Source organism: Larimichthys crocea, chromosome XV (genome assembly GCF_000972845.2).
Source record: "Larimichthys crocea isolate SSNF chromosome XV, L_crocea_2.0, whole genome shotgun sequence".
Taxonomy (NCBI): Eukaryota; Metazoa; Chordata; class Actinopteri; family Sciaenidae; genus Larimichthys; species Larimichthys crocea.
In genome coordinates this window covers 15745910-15764447 of record NC_040025.1, presented here as the reverse complement: position 1 = coordinate 15764447, position 18538 = coordinate 15745910, and the positions used below count along the sequence as shown (strand labels likewise).

At 40.8% G+C, this 18538-nt stretch overlaps 3 protein-coding genes across 4 annotated transcripts in view; all 3 read left to right on the top strand.

The window, feature by feature from the left end:
* Window positions 1-16565, top strand: part of hoxc10a (homeobox C10a) — a 138237-nt gene extending 121672 nt beyond the window's left edge. Inside the window, exons 3-5 of one of the 2 annotated variants that reach the window (XR_002042551.2) lie at window positions 708-750; window positions 15973-16120; window positions 16476-16565. The gene's annotated coding sequence lies outside the window, so the exon portion shown is untranslated. The remainder of the gene's footprint in view (window positions 1-707; window positions 751-15972; window positions 16121-16475) is intronic. The other variant, XR_002042552.2, reaches the window with a different exon arrangement.
* On the top strand, window positions 5599-8743 carry hoxc4a (homeobox C4a). Its single transcript, XM_010747413.3, has 2 exons — window positions 5599-6280; window positions 6792-8743. Exons 1-2 carry the CDS (start codon window positions 5845-5847, stop codon window positions 7151-7153), a joined length of 798 nt encoding a protein of 265 aa, XP_010745715.1. The 5' UTR covers window positions 5599-5844; the 3' UTR covers window positions 7154-8743.
* LOC104932247 (homeobox protein Hox-A3-like) lies at window positions 16144-18538 on the top strand. Its single transcript, XM_019268655.2, has 2 exons — window positions 16144-16648; window positions 17957-18538. Exons 1-2 carry the CDS (start codon window positions 16288-16290, stop codon window positions 18493-18495), a joined length of 900 nt encoding a protein of 299 aa, XP_019124200.1. The 5' UTR covers window positions 16144-16287; the 3' UTR covers window positions 18496-18538.

The following is an 18538-nucleotide window of genomic DNA, read 5'->3' as shown; positions in this document are numbered from 1 at the left end:
CGCCATAATTCAGCCGCGCAGGGATTTCTATTCATAGAACATTTGCCCAAGGAAATACCAAAATGCTTGTAAATTTAGTTTTACTGTCTGAAAATGACCCGTCCTAAATTTCTGTCCTCGGTCCCACTTCTGCTGGAGCCCACACATATCAAAGCTTTTCTAGGGCAGCCTCCCTTCAATTAGGCTACATAACAGAGGAGATCAGAGGCAAAGGGACAGACTGGAGGATCATTAAGATGAAATAATAACGCAGCATATCAAAACCGTTCGTTTCTCGATTTGAACACTGAGAGATTAACCCGAGGACACATGTAGAAAAAAAATATTTAGTGTGAAATAAATACGTGGCCTTGCGATTATTTTACAGCATTTGTTGCACATATTTTCATTTGGTTCATTTTTATTTATTCGTATTGTTTTATGTGCTGTGGTGGCATTTTTGCAATCGAAATATGGCACACACGATGCATGCGTTCATTTCAGCATTATGCGCCTGGCGTCTTTACAAATACTTGCTGAAATAATAGAAGGAATGATCATTTATTGATCTGATATGATTTTTAAAACATTAAAAATTCAAATATTAATCTGGCAATTTGTATACTTTTGCCATCTTTGCCAGGCATTTTTAAATTACCAGTTTGGATACAATAAAAGCATTTTTAAGTTTTCTTGATCTAATTTTCGTTTTTCTTTCTATTTTTCAGAGAAACCATCGAGTCAAAACGAGTGGGGACCGTGGATTTATCAGTAAGTGTTATCCATCGCCCCACGCCTTTCCACCTGGCCTTAGTCAAGAGATCTGACACTTCGTGGAGCTTGTTATTTAGCTGTAGGCAAACAGCTGGCTCCACTGACATGAAGGGTACTGATGCCTGAACTCTTAACGAATTTGTTTAGGGATTCTGGTGTTTACACAAGGACTGCTGTTTAATAATCAGTGTGTTTAATCCCAAATAAATATATATTTATATTTGTAATTTCAAACAATAAGTGCGTAATCAAAAACTGCAATTACTGTCCTCCTGTGAACTATTTAGATCTAGTTAAAAGCCAGAAAAGTTGCGCTCTTGTTGCACAGGTGAACTGGATTCAACGCTGCAGCATGAGTCTAATGAACCACAGCATTGTTATAATGAACTGCAAACCAGCCAATGGTTTCTGTGGGGCATGTTGTATCTAAACCCACCTCTGCTCCCCTGACTGCTGCTTTTACAGAGTATTCATATCCAACTAGTCTCCAGTCTGTCTGCACTTCATTAAAACTTTTTATTTTAACTGGACGATCCGGCTTAACGTTATTACACCTGGGGAGAGTAAACGTGTAAAAGGCTATTAGGTTAAGGGTTTGATTAAACGCGCATCGTAACCATTTTCATCAGGGAGTCGAATATTGTTCCACTGTCTGCATCCAGGTCAGGTGCTGCTGGGCCACCAAATTAAAAACAGCCACGCATGGACAGAACAACAACCTCCACATAGTTTTGCACAGATTTATTTTGTTTACATATGTACATGTGTGAACACGCTTGTACAGCTGTTATTTTGCAGGGAGAATGCAGGGAGGGGGGGGTTTAACAATTTCTCAAATGAACAAATGAAACATCAAATTAGTCCGCCTGAGGGCCTCATTTTTTGTACTTCTACATTATAACTAGTTATTGAACTAGGTGCACGATCTGAAAGCCATTTGTGGGGAGAAAGAATTCATTGCTGTCTCTCCATCAATAATCCTTGGCAGTGAACTATTGGAACCAGTCAAACGCGAGGGGTGAAACGCGGGTCAGGCTGTCTAACTAATATTAAAATGCGTCCGCCAGAGCGCGCGGGAAGTGAGGGAGTATGTGGTGTGCGTGCAGCTCTTTCACACTGGTTTGGTGCACAGCACACAGCATGTATTTAGATGAGCATATGACACAACCAAATGAACATGCGTTAGATTATTTTGTGACTATTTCCTCGTTAGTTCACCGTTTCATGGCTCAGGATTGTTTGTTCTCCAATAAAAAAATAAAAAAATAAAAAAATAAAAATCTATTGGATTGATACACACAATGCACGAGGAGAAATATGTAGATGAAGATCTTTTTTGACAGTGTTTGAGGTCCCCTGCGCCTTTCCACTGTAATCAATTCCATTGATTCACAATCTGAGCATGTTTGCTGTTTTTAATAACCCCGAACCTGGTCACATGTCTGGTATTGCATTTTTCATTCGAGGCTTTTCTCATTAGCTTCCAGAGTGGCAGGAAGAAAGGTTACCGAGCGGTCAGTATGGTAATAGCAAGCAGAAGAAATGGTTGGGAACAATAGAAACTTATTTTTCATCTGTGCTGTCACGCCGTCCCTTTGTATCCGCCGTGTTTGTGACTGAATATTCATATAGGAGGTACCTCAAAGGCTGAGGTTGAATGTTAAGAAAAGAGAGCCTCTTATCCTTTACGCACGATGTGTGAGTGTGTGTGTGTGTGTGAGTGGGAGTGTGTGCAGGCATATTTTTGTACGTGAATTGTAGAAAAGATGGTAAAGTATTGGTTTGTGTCATTTGTAAATGTATTAAGAGCAGAGCAGATTTGGTTTGTGTTCGTGGCTTCAGTAACCCTGATAAACAGCCTCCGCTTTGGCGCACGCGTTGTGCAGTATTTCTACTCTGCTGCAGCCGTAATGTTTGTTATGACACTGCTCTCAAACGCATGCCAGTCCAATTCCAGCATAGCCTGAGAAATCTCCTCTGCAGTTTGTAGCCTAAAAAACACATTAGTTGTCTATATGTACCCTGTAGAACCGAATTTGTGTGAAGTATAAACAGTCGCAAATACGTCTCTACAGGAATACATGGGCAACTGAAATACCACGCCAGCCTCTGGACTCTTCTGCTTCTGCTTCTTCCACACGTCTCCCCGGCTCTTTTTCTCCTTACCTCTCTGCTCTTTGCATAGACAAGCATCAGTGATATACACATGCAGCCTACATCCAGACACTAGCGATGCAATAACATTGTCACAAAGTGTATTCATAGTCCAGACAGCCATAGATTGTGTAGGTAGGCCACAGAGAGCAAACCCATGTGTGCAGTGTGCGGCTACTACTGTGTCAGACCCTGTAAAACACGTTAGGAACCAGGGGTCGTTTAAAAGTGACTGATTTACGGTTTTTATTGCTCTATAAAACGCCTCTAACATCCTCGCTAGGGGTAATAGAAATGTCGTGCGCATTCTGTACAAACAGGACAGCTAGAAATGCCATTTGACGTCGCTCTTAAGCATATTATGTAATTATTGCTGTGAAAATTGATACATCCGTTAACTTGCGATTGGGTGCTGTTGACCAATAGATTGACTTGTGTGCTACTGTTGTAAAAGCTTAATGTTTCTTCAAGTGGAGGCCTGTGACTTTTATTAAACGTTTTATTGTTATTTGTATTTGTGCGTATTATTGTTGTTACAGGATTTTTTTGTACTTGTAATTTGGGCTGGGCATAACTATGATTAACAAAAAATAAATAAATAAACTAAAAATAGAAATATAGTGTGGATGTTCTTGGGAGACTTGATAGCTTAGCTATTGTCTGTCTGTCTCTGACCACAGCTGACTTAGGGATAAGAATGGGAAGCATACAGCACATGACAAGTTTATACAACCAGGCAGGATCGGTTTACAGTGTAACAGCAGACCTCCTGTAATGTGGCTGATGGTCAGTGCTTCAGCCATGATTAGCACCTAACAATTTGAGGCTGAGATATATGTGGTTTTCTTATTATTTCAATTTTTATACATGTTTGTAATAAATAGTTTGAAGTAAAAAAAAAAGAAAGTACATATTGTGAACATGTTTGTATACAAATCAGCTGCATTTTATATTTTATTATATTCTGTACATCTATAAAAACATTGTCAAATGATTCTTCTTTGCATTCTCTTTCATAAAATCTGGGTTGTAGCTTGTCCACACACAGATTCTGGTGATTTACATTGTGGTCACATGTTTTTATTTTGGCCATAGCAAAGCATGCAAATATAAGATAATGACTTTTCAGCTTTGTAAAAACAGAGAGCCACAAGGTGATGGAGATAAACCAGCCAAGAGTTGTATTTTTATCAGAGCAAGCCTAAAATAGGATTAAAGAATTTATATTTGGCCCCTTTTTTTTTTTTTTTTTTTTTTTCTTTGCACAGACTCGTGCCCTGCATATGGGAGGGCTCTTTAATCTGATGTGAGGGAGTACAGCTGCTCCTAAACGCTCTTACTATCTCTGGTCTGCAACAGCCAAATATAACTTAACTTCTCTGTGACACAATACAACTTCTCTGCAGTTTAGTCAGCTGATCATTACGTCCTGACACACTCTCTCTGATCTGTCACACCATCACTACATTGTTCCCCTTTTTTGTTCTTTTTTGGGTCTGTGACATCATGTCCCACTTCAGACTGGTCTGTGACATCATGGTGATGCAGATGTGTGTGCACACAGTTTGTGACACTGCTGTGGTGCTGTTTTATAGTGGCTGGTCTGTGTTTTCACATTTGGTAGTACTGAGTTGGTTTGGTCTGCTGGCTGCTCCACTGTTGACATCATAATTGTAGTGTTTCCCAGCTCTGTGGTCGGAGACATTTCTCTGCTTGTTCTCCAGTGTTTTGTTAGTGACATCACAAAGCTAAAAATGAAATGTGAATGTAAACACAGGAGGCTTATGTTGAATCATTGCTGTATCTTCTGGAATTACAGGTCATTAATAAAGGTTAAAGGCATGTGTTTTTATATACTTTTGTTGTTTTGCACTGTACACCAGGACCACCAAGACTTTTCTTTATTCTTATCGTCTTATTTTATTTATCGTAAAGCACCCTGCACCTCTGTTTCCAGGAGATTGTTATTGCTGTCACATTAAAAGCAGCTTTAAAGGGTATATCCTGTCATCTTAACAATCCTTACTTCAATCAGACTCTTTTTTTAATGTCATCCTTACCTATTTTTTAATTAAAAGTTGAAGGCAAAGCCATTTAATAAATAGCCTGTAAGAAAAAGGACATCATTTCCAAATAGACAAATATCTCATCATTGAATGAAGGCTTTTGTTTGGACAGCCAGACTCTTCCTGTCCACCTTTCTCCAACATTATAAATTATCAGGCCTATTTTCAAACATCAACCACACCTCCAGAGCACCTCACCACTCCAGTCCTCTCTGACATTTAGAGTAAACATATTAAATATTAGTGCTGAAATGCTTTAAGGGTAATCATCAGAACTGATGCAGCTCGGATTCTTAAGTGTGCTGTAATGTTTCTCAGCTGAAATGCTGCTGGTAAAGACTGTGCATTCATTAATTAGCTGATAACCTTTATATAAGGCGGCGCAGGCTAACAAAATGATTGGTTTGCTATTGTTGTACCTTATCCTTGGCGAATCACCTATTGTCCCTTTGAATAATTGAGACCAGTGGATTTTGCCTGTTTTATTTTTTCCTTGGTCAGCAACTAGCTACTAGTTTTGTCCCCAAGATCAATTGCCTTGGTAACACAACCAGGGAGAGAGGGAGGGGGGAGGGGGTAAGTAAGCGAGAGAGAGAGAGAGAGAGAAAGAGAGAGAGAGAGAGAGAGAGAGAGAGAGAGAGAGAGAGAGAGAGAGAGAGAGAGAGAGAGAGAGAGAGATTTGTGCCCACAATGGCGACTGTAGGTATGCTAAATACCTCTGGTTCCTTATCCGGGAACTACCTCTTACTCTGCTATTGGGCCATTGGGTCACGTGGTAAAAGTAACTTTACAGGGCTGCTCGCAAGTAGGAGGGCTTTATGGAGCAGAAAAACGACAAAGCTAGAAAAATTATTTTCCACTCCAGAAATTAATGATCATGAGCTCGTATTTGATGGAGTCTAACTACATTGATCCGAAATTTCCTCCATGCGAGGAATATTCGCAAAATAACTACATCCCTGAGCATAGTCCAGAATATTACAGCCGCGCAAGGGACAGTGGCTACCAGCATCACCATCAGGAGTTATATCCTCCGCGGGCGAGCTACCAAGAGCGCCAGTATAACTGTGCAAGCATCCCTGAACCTGACACGCCAAGGGGACATGGAATACCCCAATCTGCGCACCTGCTGACAGGAAAAGGGCAACCTGCTTCATGTGAAACCCCACAGTTGTCCATGTCCCCCGCCACCCCACCGGCCGCAACCTCCGCCTGCAACCAAGCTACCCCGGAGCACCCAAACAGCACAGCCTCCTCCAAGCAGCCCGTGGTGTACCCGTGGATGAAGAAAATACATGTCAGCACTGGTAGGCAACTTGTCTGTTTATGTTCCCTGCACTCCTCATGCTCCTCTCTCCCTTTCCCTCCCTTTATCAGTCCCTCTGACTCCCATCTCGTTGCCAGCCCCTGTTCCGATAGCAGGGAAGTCTTTGAAATGGCACAATTGAGGCGGATTTACGACTCGGCATTGGTAATTACACCCACCATAAATTTTATAGCCGAGGTATACTCAGGGCAGCCGTATCACCATGTGGCTTCTGCTGTTATGTATTGCGCGATAGAGAGAGGGGGAGAATGAATAAGAAAAAAAAAAAAACTCAGCTTTGTAATCTTGCATTAATAATTTAGCTCATAGTTGGATGTGAGTGTCCTCTCATTACGCTGAGAAGTTCTTAACTTCCCATTTAAATTTCTCAAACAGCTAAACATTCATACCCAATAAATCTTTCTAGCCATATCTCAGTTGAGGCCATTCTTGTTTACCCCTCCTTTCCTCCCTTCTCTGTCTCCCTTTCTCTCCACTTATCCCTTTTCCAGTGAACTCGGCTTACAATGGGACGGAGCCCAAGCGGTCTAGGACAGCATACACCCGGCAGCAAGTCTTAGAATTGGAGAAGGAATTCCACTATAACCGGTATTTAACTCGGCGGAGGCGCATCGAGATCGCACACACCCTGGTTCTCTCCGAGCGACAGATTAAAATCTGGTTTCAAAACCGCAGGATGAAATGGAAAAAGGATCACAGGCTCCCGAACACCAAAGTGAGATCCTCTTCCTCCTCCTCCGGGTCCAACACAAGCTCAGCAGCCGGCGCTGTTGCCGCTGCCTCGGCCACTAACACTGGGGCCCCCGACGAACTCAGCGGAGCACAGCATGGCGAGGATATTACCAGGTTATAAAAAAACCACGAACCAAGAGTGGGGGTAGAAAAAGAACTGGTTATTTATAGAACAATTATATATTTTGTTTTCGTAGCTATCTTGTGCGGTTTCCTTTAAGTCCAAAGTTATATAAAATGCATGTTATATAGCATGGATTACTGCGAATACCGATGAATTATTTTTACGTGACACAGGGTTTAATTTATTTGAAGCTCAATTAAAATGTTTTTTATTAAAAAATGTTTTGAATGAAGGAAAAAAAAAAGTAGAAAAAATATACATTTTATCAAAATGTTATTGTGGGCCATTCTTTTGCCCTGCTGCCCAAGGTGAAATGCACAATCTATTTATTTCAAACAACACTGGAAGGAAATCAATATAATAATAGTTATTTTTGGTATAAAAAAGCTGGAACACACCATTGATCTTGAACTTGTATGTTTTGGATAATAACAATGTGTGAATTACCTCGTGTATTTCAGAAACAGGATTTTGATTTACAATTTAGTTTTGTGGTGTTGATGTTGTGTTTTAGACCGTTAAAAAGCAGATTATTGTGAAATGCAATAAACGGAGTGTAGTGTACTTGTGCTAATCATATTGGTCAATAAAACAGTGAGTGTCTACTAGTTTTATATACGTTTGGTCGAACTTCATTTTAGGCAAGATGAGGGTCTGCTATTGTTTTTTTTTTTATGTTGTTGTTTTTTTTTTGGCTATTTGGACAGATCACTCTTTAACGTGTACAGATGTGTGAATATTTCATAAGAGGGGAAACAAGAATCACTGTGTTTTCAAACTGTGTTTGTAAAAGTCCTGCAGCTCATTCTTGCGTCTTCAAATTAGCAATGTGTACAGACAGTGTGTGTGTGGGTGTGTATGTTTATGAATGTGTGTGTGTGTGAGAGAGAGAGAGAGTGTGTGTGTGTGTTAAAGCCTGACTCATAATGGACTGAAGTTATTTCTAAAAATCTGAAAATGAAATAGTTTGCGCTATGCATTATGTGCAACCTCATCAGTCTGAAGGGCATTCAATTAACGCTAAAGACAAGCCACTGAGGCCCTCCACTCCACACTGCACTGCCTCTACTGAAGCTCTCTGCTTCCCTTTTTTCGTCTTGACTTGAACACAAAAAGCTGCATGCGATTAATTTAGAGGTCATTTGCAATGTGTTTAGAGATTATAGATTGTTGTGAAAATATTCTTATTCATTTTGTAATCTCAGTAGTTGCCCTGCTTTTTCTATAGTAGTCCACTGCGCCATGAGACTGAGTTTTCAAATGTAAAAAAAAAGAAAATAAATAAATAAAAAACAACAAATAAAAAATTTAAATAAAGTCGTGAATTGCAGATAGAGTCAATATTCTGCGTCATGTGGTGTTCGTTGATGCGGGTAAACTAGCTGACCTTTGTTATCAGGCTCTGTGAAGCAGCAGTGTCCTGGATAAAAGGATGCTGATATTTTCTTGTGATCTTTTTTTTTTTTTTTTTTTCCTTCTTTGCTTGTATGAATATGAACGCTTTGCCACATTTACCTGCTGTCTCTCCCACTTTGCCTCTAGAGTGTGCAGCAGCTCGCGAGAATACAAAAAAAAAAAAAAAAAAAACAATTTCAAAAACCGGCGCTCACTGCAACGTCATCGTCCGCTTTTCATCTGGCAGGAGGACCAACAACACACTGCAGGACTGTTTACCACTGTAGATCTGCTGCTGGACTCGTACAAACACAACTTTCTGACTAAGATATCACTCAGATGGAAGTGATTTTATTCCCACCAAGATGCATTTATTTATTGTTTCTGTTTCTTTTGATAGATCTGTGCAGAAGGATTTCGGTTTAACCATGACTTAAACCCAAAGAGGCGCAAGCATTTGATAGATTATTGAAATTGTGACATGAATAGGCCTTATAAAATGCCTCGCGTAGTGGGGGGCAAAAGAGCACAAAAGGAAGAGGTATTCTCCATCATCAATCTTTCACTACAGAGCTTTGTGTTATGTTCTGGAAAACAGCTCTGCCAACAGCTCATTTTTTGATCCTCCAAAATATCATGTACCAGACGGTGTTCTTTACGTTTATCCCCCAAAGGTGAAAGTTTAAATGGACTTGAAAAATAACTCACTTTAACTGGACCAAAGCGGTTAAAATCCGCCTTCTTTTTTGGACGTGGCTTTTGGAAAGCCACTAGAATAGTGGTGAGACGGCGCTGAAAAATGAATCGAGAAGCCTTTATGTTCCTGGACAGATTAGAGAAATTAATGTGCTCGCCACAGTCGCAGCATCCCTCCAATCCCTTTCTCGCTCCTGTCGCCTCCATGTCGCGAGGCTGAAAAGGTACTTTATTGAAGTTTGGGGGCGAAGTGGGAGAAGGCCGAGTTCACCTCGAGGACACATTTTCTGTCCCATTAGGCTCATTTCAGTCTGGATGGCCGACCTCTCCAACCCTGTGACCTGGCTCACTCTCTATACGTGTACCTTCTGTGTGCGCCCTCGCTGGTCCCCCTTGGCCTCGGCTTTCTTTGTGGATTTTTCTGCGTTGTGCCTATAGAGAGGCCTGCGGCGGGGCATCACTGAATGTGTTGCTCCTTTTGTTAATCAGAGTGACCCAGGACAGTGTTGAACTCTCGGACTGTCCTTTTCCTCCACATCCAACAGACCTGCGAGACTTCCAAACATGCGCATCCTTTCATCGTTTCCAAACCGAGCTGGAAACGTTTTTGGTGACTTTAAACCAAAGATTAAGTCTGTGTGTTTTAGGATTTTCTGGGCCTGTTTTGGGGGGAAATATATAATATTGCATATTTAATTTACAGGACCTTAAATGTTACACACTCTGATTAACTGATAGGATTAAAACATTTGTGCTAAAATTAGAGTCACTGTTTAAAAATGGCACATTTTCCAGGCATCAATTACATTCCCCAAAGTCTCCCAAAAATACAGGAGGCTGTAAAAATAGTTGGTGCGGTCACATGACTTCAGTGTGACTTAAGAGAAAAACTGTCCTCAGGTCAGCACTTCCTTTCAAAAGTAAGCTGCCAATTATAGCTATAGCTGTTACTGACAGTACTGGGACAGTTGGTCGTTGTGATTAGTTGATGGACAGGGACCTTGTGTGTGTGGACAAAAACCTTGCAAACTTTCCACCGGGACGAACTTTTCCCTGAAACTTTTACTTTATTTTTTTTTAAATCCAAATGCAAATGTCCCTCAGATGATGCATATTGTAACCTTTATAGCTCACTGCTGACAAATTTTTAAAAATTGCTTTCAGACTCTACAAATACAAAAATCATATGGCTGCAACAGGAACACAAAACAAACAGCTGCTGCACATGTGAGTGATGTGAACATGATGTGGTAAATATTTTGTTTATTTGGGAAATCTGACACTATCTTCTTGCTGTGAACATCTTTAAATTTATTATAATATTGTTATTTGGATGCACTGAGCAACACGTTTTTTTTTTTGTCTCTCTTGTGTGGTCAAGACCAAATATTCAGCGCTGATGGAAAAATATTCGACAGCATGCCTTCCAAGATAAACAGCTGCCACTAAAAGCCAAACAACCAATCTCAGTGTCTGTCCCGTGTGTGTATAATTCAGCCTCCACCGCCTCCTCCTCCCTCTCATGTGTTCAATGCTACAGGTGTAGCTCAAGTTACTCTTTCAACAATGGCTGGATGTCGCTTTTTGTTTGAGCTCTTGTAATTGAAGATTTGTGTAAAGTAGGAGACAGAGTGCATGGGAGCATTTAATGAAAACGCCCATATAAGGCCCTGTTGGATTTATTAGTATGATAATAAACAAAATGTGTGATTTAAAGTAACTATTTAAACAAAAGTTTATGTTACCTGTCAGTCACAAATCAGTCTTTTTTTTCGCGTTTTGTTATTTAACTTTTGGGCTAATGCGCACAGGCTTTACGCAAACTTTTCTTAATGTTTACACTGATTTATCTTAATATTTAATACACTTTTTACACATTTACATTTCAGCTAATAATTACTTAAATATATGAACTTATTATTATATTTTATATTACTTACATTAACAAAATTATAGTCTTACCTGTCAGAAGATAAACATAAATAAATAAAAAACAACAACATCCGAGCTTCATCTTCATCTTTCTCTTATGAATGACAGTTCAAACTAAACTCTTGTTCTGAATGCTCCTCCTGTGTTTGGAGCAGCTCTCGGCTGAAGCTGCAGAATAACTCTGAGCGGATGTAGTTATTTCTAAGCTCAACACCTTTAAGGAATATGTTGTATTTTATATGTTTGAAGTTCAGTGTTTAAATTCCTCAACACTTACTCAGCGCCTAACTGGTTTCTTTTTCTGACTTGAGACTGTTGAATCACACGCATGATTTTCAGCTCACATTGCACCGCTGCAGGCTCCCTGTGATTTATGAGCACCTCAGGCGAGGACTCCTCTCCCCTCTCCTCTCTCTCTCTCTCTCTCTCGTGGAAAATATAAAAACTTTACACAAACAGCCTTCGAAATATCTGAACAAGCGCAAACTAGAAACAAAAATGCCCAGCTGTTCTGACGGTGGAGTGGTTTATTACCTACTTGTATTTTCTACACCGGGTTAAGTGCAAACGTGTTTTCTTTTTTCTTTTGGTTGTTTTTTTTTCCCACTCGTCTCAGGTGAGTGTCTTCTTCAGCCACTTTGGTTTTTAATGAAAGGTTCCGGAGCTGGAGTATTGTTATGGTGTAGTGTGTTTAAACGGCAGCCATGGCAGTTGCATAAAGGCTGAGAGTTGAAACAGGGGTCACGCTGCTATTTTCCAGGGACAGAGAGGCTCTCTCGCATTGACCAGCAGTGGGTGTGGCATAAATCCGTAAATCTCTCTCCCATCCGTTCACTCTAGGGAGCAGATGCACCATGTCTTTTCTTTTTTTTTCTCTCTCTCCCCTCTCCTTTCTCTGTGTGTGATAGAGGGAGAGTTAAATGAATTTACATAAAACTAGATTTTAAAACTCCATCAGACAAGTGATTTACTGTCAGTGCTGGCAAACATTTCAAGCAAGGGGACGACAAAGCAGCTTGGATCTACACACTGATATCCCACTGTAGACTTCAACATCACATCACACTGGAGATGATGGCCTGGGTAAACTTGCCAGTAATACTTTATGTCATCATAACGCCTTGCTGGGAAATTTTTCATTAGCCTATTTGCTGCATCGTTGAGGACCTTAGAAATGACAGTCATTTTCCCTCAGTTCAAGGTGTCACTGGGGGCCCAGACAGTCACTAGATTGAGTTATGATTATGTTATTCACTTTTCATTAGCAAAAGTGATCTGAATGTGAGATCCTGAGACTATAGATCCACAATTATGTATAGGTTAAGTGAAAACGTGCTTTTTATTGGATTTCTTCACTGAGAATGACTCTCTGGTGCATTTGTGTGGCCACCAGTTGCATTTCTACAGCAGTCATCACATAGTTTGAGCCCACTGAGGACAGCTGCTGGAAGATTAGGAGGTACAGTTTTACAAATCAGTCACACGTTGATGCATAAAATGGAAGATGTGCTCAAAGTGTAAATATAAATATAAACACCTCACTTCCAAAATGCAAAACACAGGATTGATTGATAGACTTTCTGATAAAGATGGTTGCTATAACTATAAGATATTAATATTTCTGACTATGTTAAAGGTTTATTTATAGCTATAATAATGGAACAGGCCTATATTTTCTATTATGCATTCTTTCTCTGTTGAGAAACAAACTAAACCTGAGCTTTAATACTTATAAAAACATAAAACTTTAAAAGTAGTTTTTTTAAATGCTGCAGCATTGTTTTATTTTATCCTGGAAAACACATTTCTCCTGAGTGAAGTTCCAAATGTTACACTTTAAGATGGTATCCATTTGCTCAGAGCTGTAGGATTTATGTTTGTCTGCACTCTCCGCTGACAGGCCAGGGTGTGCAGTGGGCTGTGTGCTATAAGCAGGCCCAAATTAATACTCTATGTTAATGCACATGCTTATGCAAAAGTCAGGACTTGTTTGGGAAATTGACAATGTGTGTCTTTTCCTCACTTATGAAGTGCAGTCTGCAAACTCTAGTCCTTTCATTTCACTCTGCATTGTTTACAGCAATATAGGGCACCGGGCCCATAAATCTTCTCCTTGCTCTGCCAAGACAGCGCCATTTGTATGCACCGTTTTAACCGACAGCATCCTCTGCCCATTAACGTCTTCTCCCCAGCTCTCTCTCTCAGTCTCCTCTTATCTGCCCAGCTCTGTCCCCTGGAAATACATTAACTGATCCGTGCCTTCGTTGAGCTCTGAAAACCAATTATATATATATTTTTTAAGTGTAAGAAATATATAATTTATGGAAAAAGAAAATATAAGAATTGTGATGCAGACCCACCCCCTTCGTCCCCATATGTGATTGCAGATATTTCCGGTTCTCTGGCACCGTTTTCACTGTAAGTTATTGGTATGAAAAATAAAAGTTTATCGACGATTTCCTTGGTTGTTTGTGTCAGCAGGCGAGAGAGCGCAGAAGGTAAGGAGGAATTGTAAAAGGGTTGACACCCAGAGCGACCGGCGCGCTTTTGTGTGAGAGAGAAAAATGATTTATTGCCACTGTGGCGGTTCAAACAGAGTTCACGGAGAATTGTGGTGGAGGCGCGGAGGAGCTAAATTATGGTCTTGCTGAGCTAGTATATCATAGATCCTATCTCCAATCCGGAGAGTGTGTTCAAGGGTGTGAGGCAAGGAAAACAAAACGAATTTAATTACTTTCCCCCATTTCAGCCAGTGCTGATGGATACTGCCTAATTCTACTGTAATGTCACAAGAATAATAATAATAATAATAATAATAATAATAATAATAATAATAATAATAGGTAGGTTTGGGTATCAAACATAGATACAAGCGGTTGTCTTTATATTTAAATGTTTCCTTTCATTTAGCTCTGCTGGCCTCAGACTACACTGAGATTAACTCAAGAGACATTTGGCACTTTACTGCCGTTTTATTGGGCATGCTGAGCGGATTAAACCTGGTCACAGTCGTCATTACTTCCAAATTACAGTTTCACACAGATTTGTGATCAACAACAACCTCCAGTTTAATGTTGAATGTCAGTGGGTGTCCTTGATTTGAACTGAACAGAAATTCAAAGCTAAAATATTGTTTTATTGAAATAAATAAATAAATGAAAATCCAAGGACGTGACTCCACTCCGGAGGTTCAGGTGAAACCTCAGTGATGGTGGCAGCAGGGGTGAAACGGAAAAAAAGGGGGAAGGCTCCTCTTCTTCCAAGCTATGCAACCCTGAGTGCATAATCCATCACCGCTGAGAGACATCTAAAGAGGGTTTTCTCGACAGCTTTGTTGTAGTGAAACACCAGAAGGAACTTATATCTAAAGCCTGGTTCAACTAAGATTGATACTGGCACAGAATATGCTAATATCATAGCCTGCAGAACCCTCTCGTTTTGGAAGATGCATTTGTGTGCACTATTTAAAATTTTGTGATAGCTTCATTATTCTAGTTATTTAACCACTTTGCATACATTTTTGTGCATTGTTGAAATTAAGCAATCATGTTTTATGAGATTTTTTCTTCTTTTTTTTTCTCCAAGGTGTAACTCAGTTAGGCCACACTTGATGGAGCATTTAGCCCAAATAATCTCCTCGAAAATATTTATTATGGAGGTTTTAAATGAAGTTGCAAAATTCATATTTTTATTTAAGTGCTTTGCACCTTCAGAGCTGTATTTCTAATTTCCTGGGGTCCTTGTGTGCTCTTCATTGTAACTGTGCAAACTGGCGCACATAAGGGCTCTGCTGATCATCTCCCCCCTGCTCTTTGTCCATCCATCCAGCCGTGCAGCAAGCGGGATGTTTACCATCAAAAGTGTCCACAGTGTTTGACTGTTGCCTCACAGAGCCCACAGACATGGACACTTGATACTGTACAGTGATGCCTGATTAATGCAAATGCGCTGATACGTCCTATAGAAAACAATTCTCTAATGATTGCCTCCTTTGTCTTTGTGTGGCAATGACTGTCAAGCCTTTGTTTGACCACTCCCAGTGAATCCTATTAAGCCAAAGCTACACTTCCACTCCGACAGTTATAAGCATATGCTGTTATTTAAAGGAAAGCCCGCCGATTTATAATGGGCAGTTAAATTCGTTGCAAACTAAGTTATCCAATATAATCGGAATGGTTTCTTTTGCAGGCAAAAAGCAGCCTTATTGCAGAATGTCGATAGATAGAGCAGCTAATAGCATGGAAATGCGGGACTAAATATTATTTATCACTATGTTTAATTGGGGGGGGGGATACCACGCAGCACAATTTATTTTTAGCCATTTTACGCACAAAAAAAGAAAAAAGAAAAAAAGAAAAGGGCTATAGGAAAATAATGAGTTGTGGTCGCTATCCCGTTATTTTCCAGTATATTAGCCCAGCTCATAGACACAGGCTACTGTAGCAGGAACTCCTCGCGTTGTGTCTGATTAAAAACCTACCACAAAAAGTTCAGGATCTGCAGCAGCAAAATGCGGCTCCTTCTAATAAACGCGTCCTGTCAGGAGATTTACAATAACACAAGATTTCAACACTCAGTTTCTAATGAGACGCTCCTCATACATACATTGTAATCTGTCTGTCTGCCATTTTTTTCCTCTCTCTCTCTCTCTCTCTCTCTCTCTCTCTCTCTCTCTCCCTCCGTATAAACACACCTCTCTGTTTCTCTCACACTGATTATTACATGGATGTTGGCGTCTATTCATAATCCGTCATATATGTTTTTTTGTTTTTTTTGTATATATATATATCTAGGTAAAGAAACGCAGGCTGCTCATAGAAATGTTGTCTGAAGAAATATCGCAGAAGCTTCTTCGGGTGCCCCAAGTTGCCAGCGGATTACTTTGCAACTCCAGAGCTCCGTCATTGGAGGATGGCCACACGTGACTACGGCACCCTTCTGGTAAATATTATTCAAATGCTCCACATGGTTACTCCAAGTGCTCTTCCCTGCATGCCTTTATACATTCAGGTTAATTGTGATCGGATATTAGACAGACAGAAGTCCTAGTCTTTACTACTGTTGAGGGATTCCTGGTTTTATTTGAGACAGTTTGATGAGCTGGGTCCATGGACCCCCAACAGTCTGCCCTCCCACTGCAGCTGCATGGCAACAGTTTTGCTATGAGCTCTGGACAAGTGCCAAAACTAAACGCGGGATACAATGAAGGAGGAGGAGGAGCAGGAGGAGGAAGAGGAAGAAGAGGCCAAGAAGCAGAACTTAATCAGCAAAACGTGACCTCCTCTCTTCATGTCAGTTCCAGGTTGAACCCAGGTGAACAGTTTCAGTGCCCACTGGAGCCCCTGGTTCACTGCCATGCCAAGGGCAAGCTGGACATCAAGAGCAGGAGCTGCAGTCTACTCACCATCTGCCGCTCAGGAGTAATGTTTCCCTGGATGCATCCACGGACAACTAACTCTGAACAATCTGGTAACTCTGGTTTTGTTTATTATCTTTTACTTTTTAAAGCTATAACTGAGCATACAAAACACTGTTGACACAATCTTCATTAAGTGCTCTGATGGGTTGAATCCATATGTCCAAATTTAACGAGCATCTTCCCCATTTGTGCGCTGAATGTTTAACTCAAAACACTGATATCTGACCTCAGCAGTTGGACTTTTTTTGTTGCATGAAGACACTGAATGTACAAGCTGAAGCTAAAGATACAGTCCAGGTCATTCATAATTGATAACAAATTTACAGACAGAGCAAGCAAAAGTCTCGCTTGTCAAATGTGTCACCTGCATCATTTATCATGCACAAATGTCCATTCATCAGATGTGAAGCCTCTTTCTTCTCTGTTAACTTCGTCTATGAATGAGTGTTAATGTTGCAGCACAGTTAAACAAATGTCAGTGTCTTGTTTTTCCAGTCCTGTAGGCAAAGTTATGCTCAAAACAGAAAAGCTGCAGTGAGTAGGCCGCACAAAAACCTCTTGTAAACTGCTCTTTGGAGGATATAAATGTCATTGCTTTATGATCTGTTGTTTCTTTACACAATCATTAAATAAATCATTTAGCCGATCATAACATCTGTCCTAATATGTAGTTTTATTTTGAATATAAAATCTCAGCACATTTGACAAAAAAGACAGTTACAATAAGAAGGTAATAAAACAATTATTGCATTTTTTATTGTTTATTTGAATCACTTATAATGCTCCAGTCACTAACAATCACTAACTCGACACTGCAAACAAGCTATCACATAACGAGGAAGCTCTCAGTGTTGTTAAGTGCAGTTTTCTCTCTAAGGTCACTACAGGCCTTATTAAGTGTCCATTAACCCCTGCATGTTATATTGTTATCAACAGGGCCCGGTATCGCTCATATACATGTCAAGTGGAATCTCTAATGGTGGTTATTTTCAGTGGTGGTCCCAAGGTACCTTTTAAGTGACTGAGATGGGGATTTGACAGGTCTGCTTCCGTGTGTAGCTGTGATTAATGTGGCCTGTCAGGCAGCCGTAGTGGCGTCAGATGTTTCCCCCAGACTGTTTCTTCGGGAGGCAACTTCCCCTGAACACATGACACAGTAGACAGCCAGTCTTGTATAGTGTCTCAAGCATGAGTGAATACACGGAAGAGCTGAGGGCCCTACTTTGTCCCAGGTTGATTGGCTGAGGATAAACATGGGCCTTACTGGCACTTGAGGTCCTTCTTCAGGATAGACTTGTTAGATATGTGGCACTTGCTTTAAACGGCCCATCTTCTTTATGTGCTTTCTCTTGCATCAGTCAGCGGCGGGATGTCAGGCAGAGGAAGGCTCGGCGTCAGGAGGGAGAGAACGGCCTTCACCAACAGCCAGCTGCTGGAACTGGAGAAAGAGTTCCACTTCAACCCTTATCTCTGTCGTCCCCGGAGGCTGGAGATGGCCGCCGGGCTGCAGCTCACTGATCGCCAGGTCAAGATCTGGTTTCAGAACCGCCGGATGAGGTATAAGAAGGAGCACAAGTATGGAAAGGTGGCATTGGCAGGTTCTTCCCAGTGGTCTCCCTGCGACCCGTCCCTGAGCTCAAGCTCATGTGAGGACCTCCTGAGGTTTCCAGGTGCATGTGTTGTTAGAACTTCTTCCTCAGAGCTGCACTTCATGGATTATGCTCCTATGTCCTCCACCGTCTTTGGCTCTCACAGTGACGCCAGCAGTGGTCAGTGTATTCACCCTGCAGACCTGCCCCATCTCAGCAGTATACTTCCATCTGTTGCAAATGGTCCACCGCCCTCCTGTACAGGCGTAGATAGTCATCACCATGCTGGCATTTCAAACTGGCCCTAGGGCCCCATAATGGCCATCCCTCCTGTGCTCATCAAAATCTCAA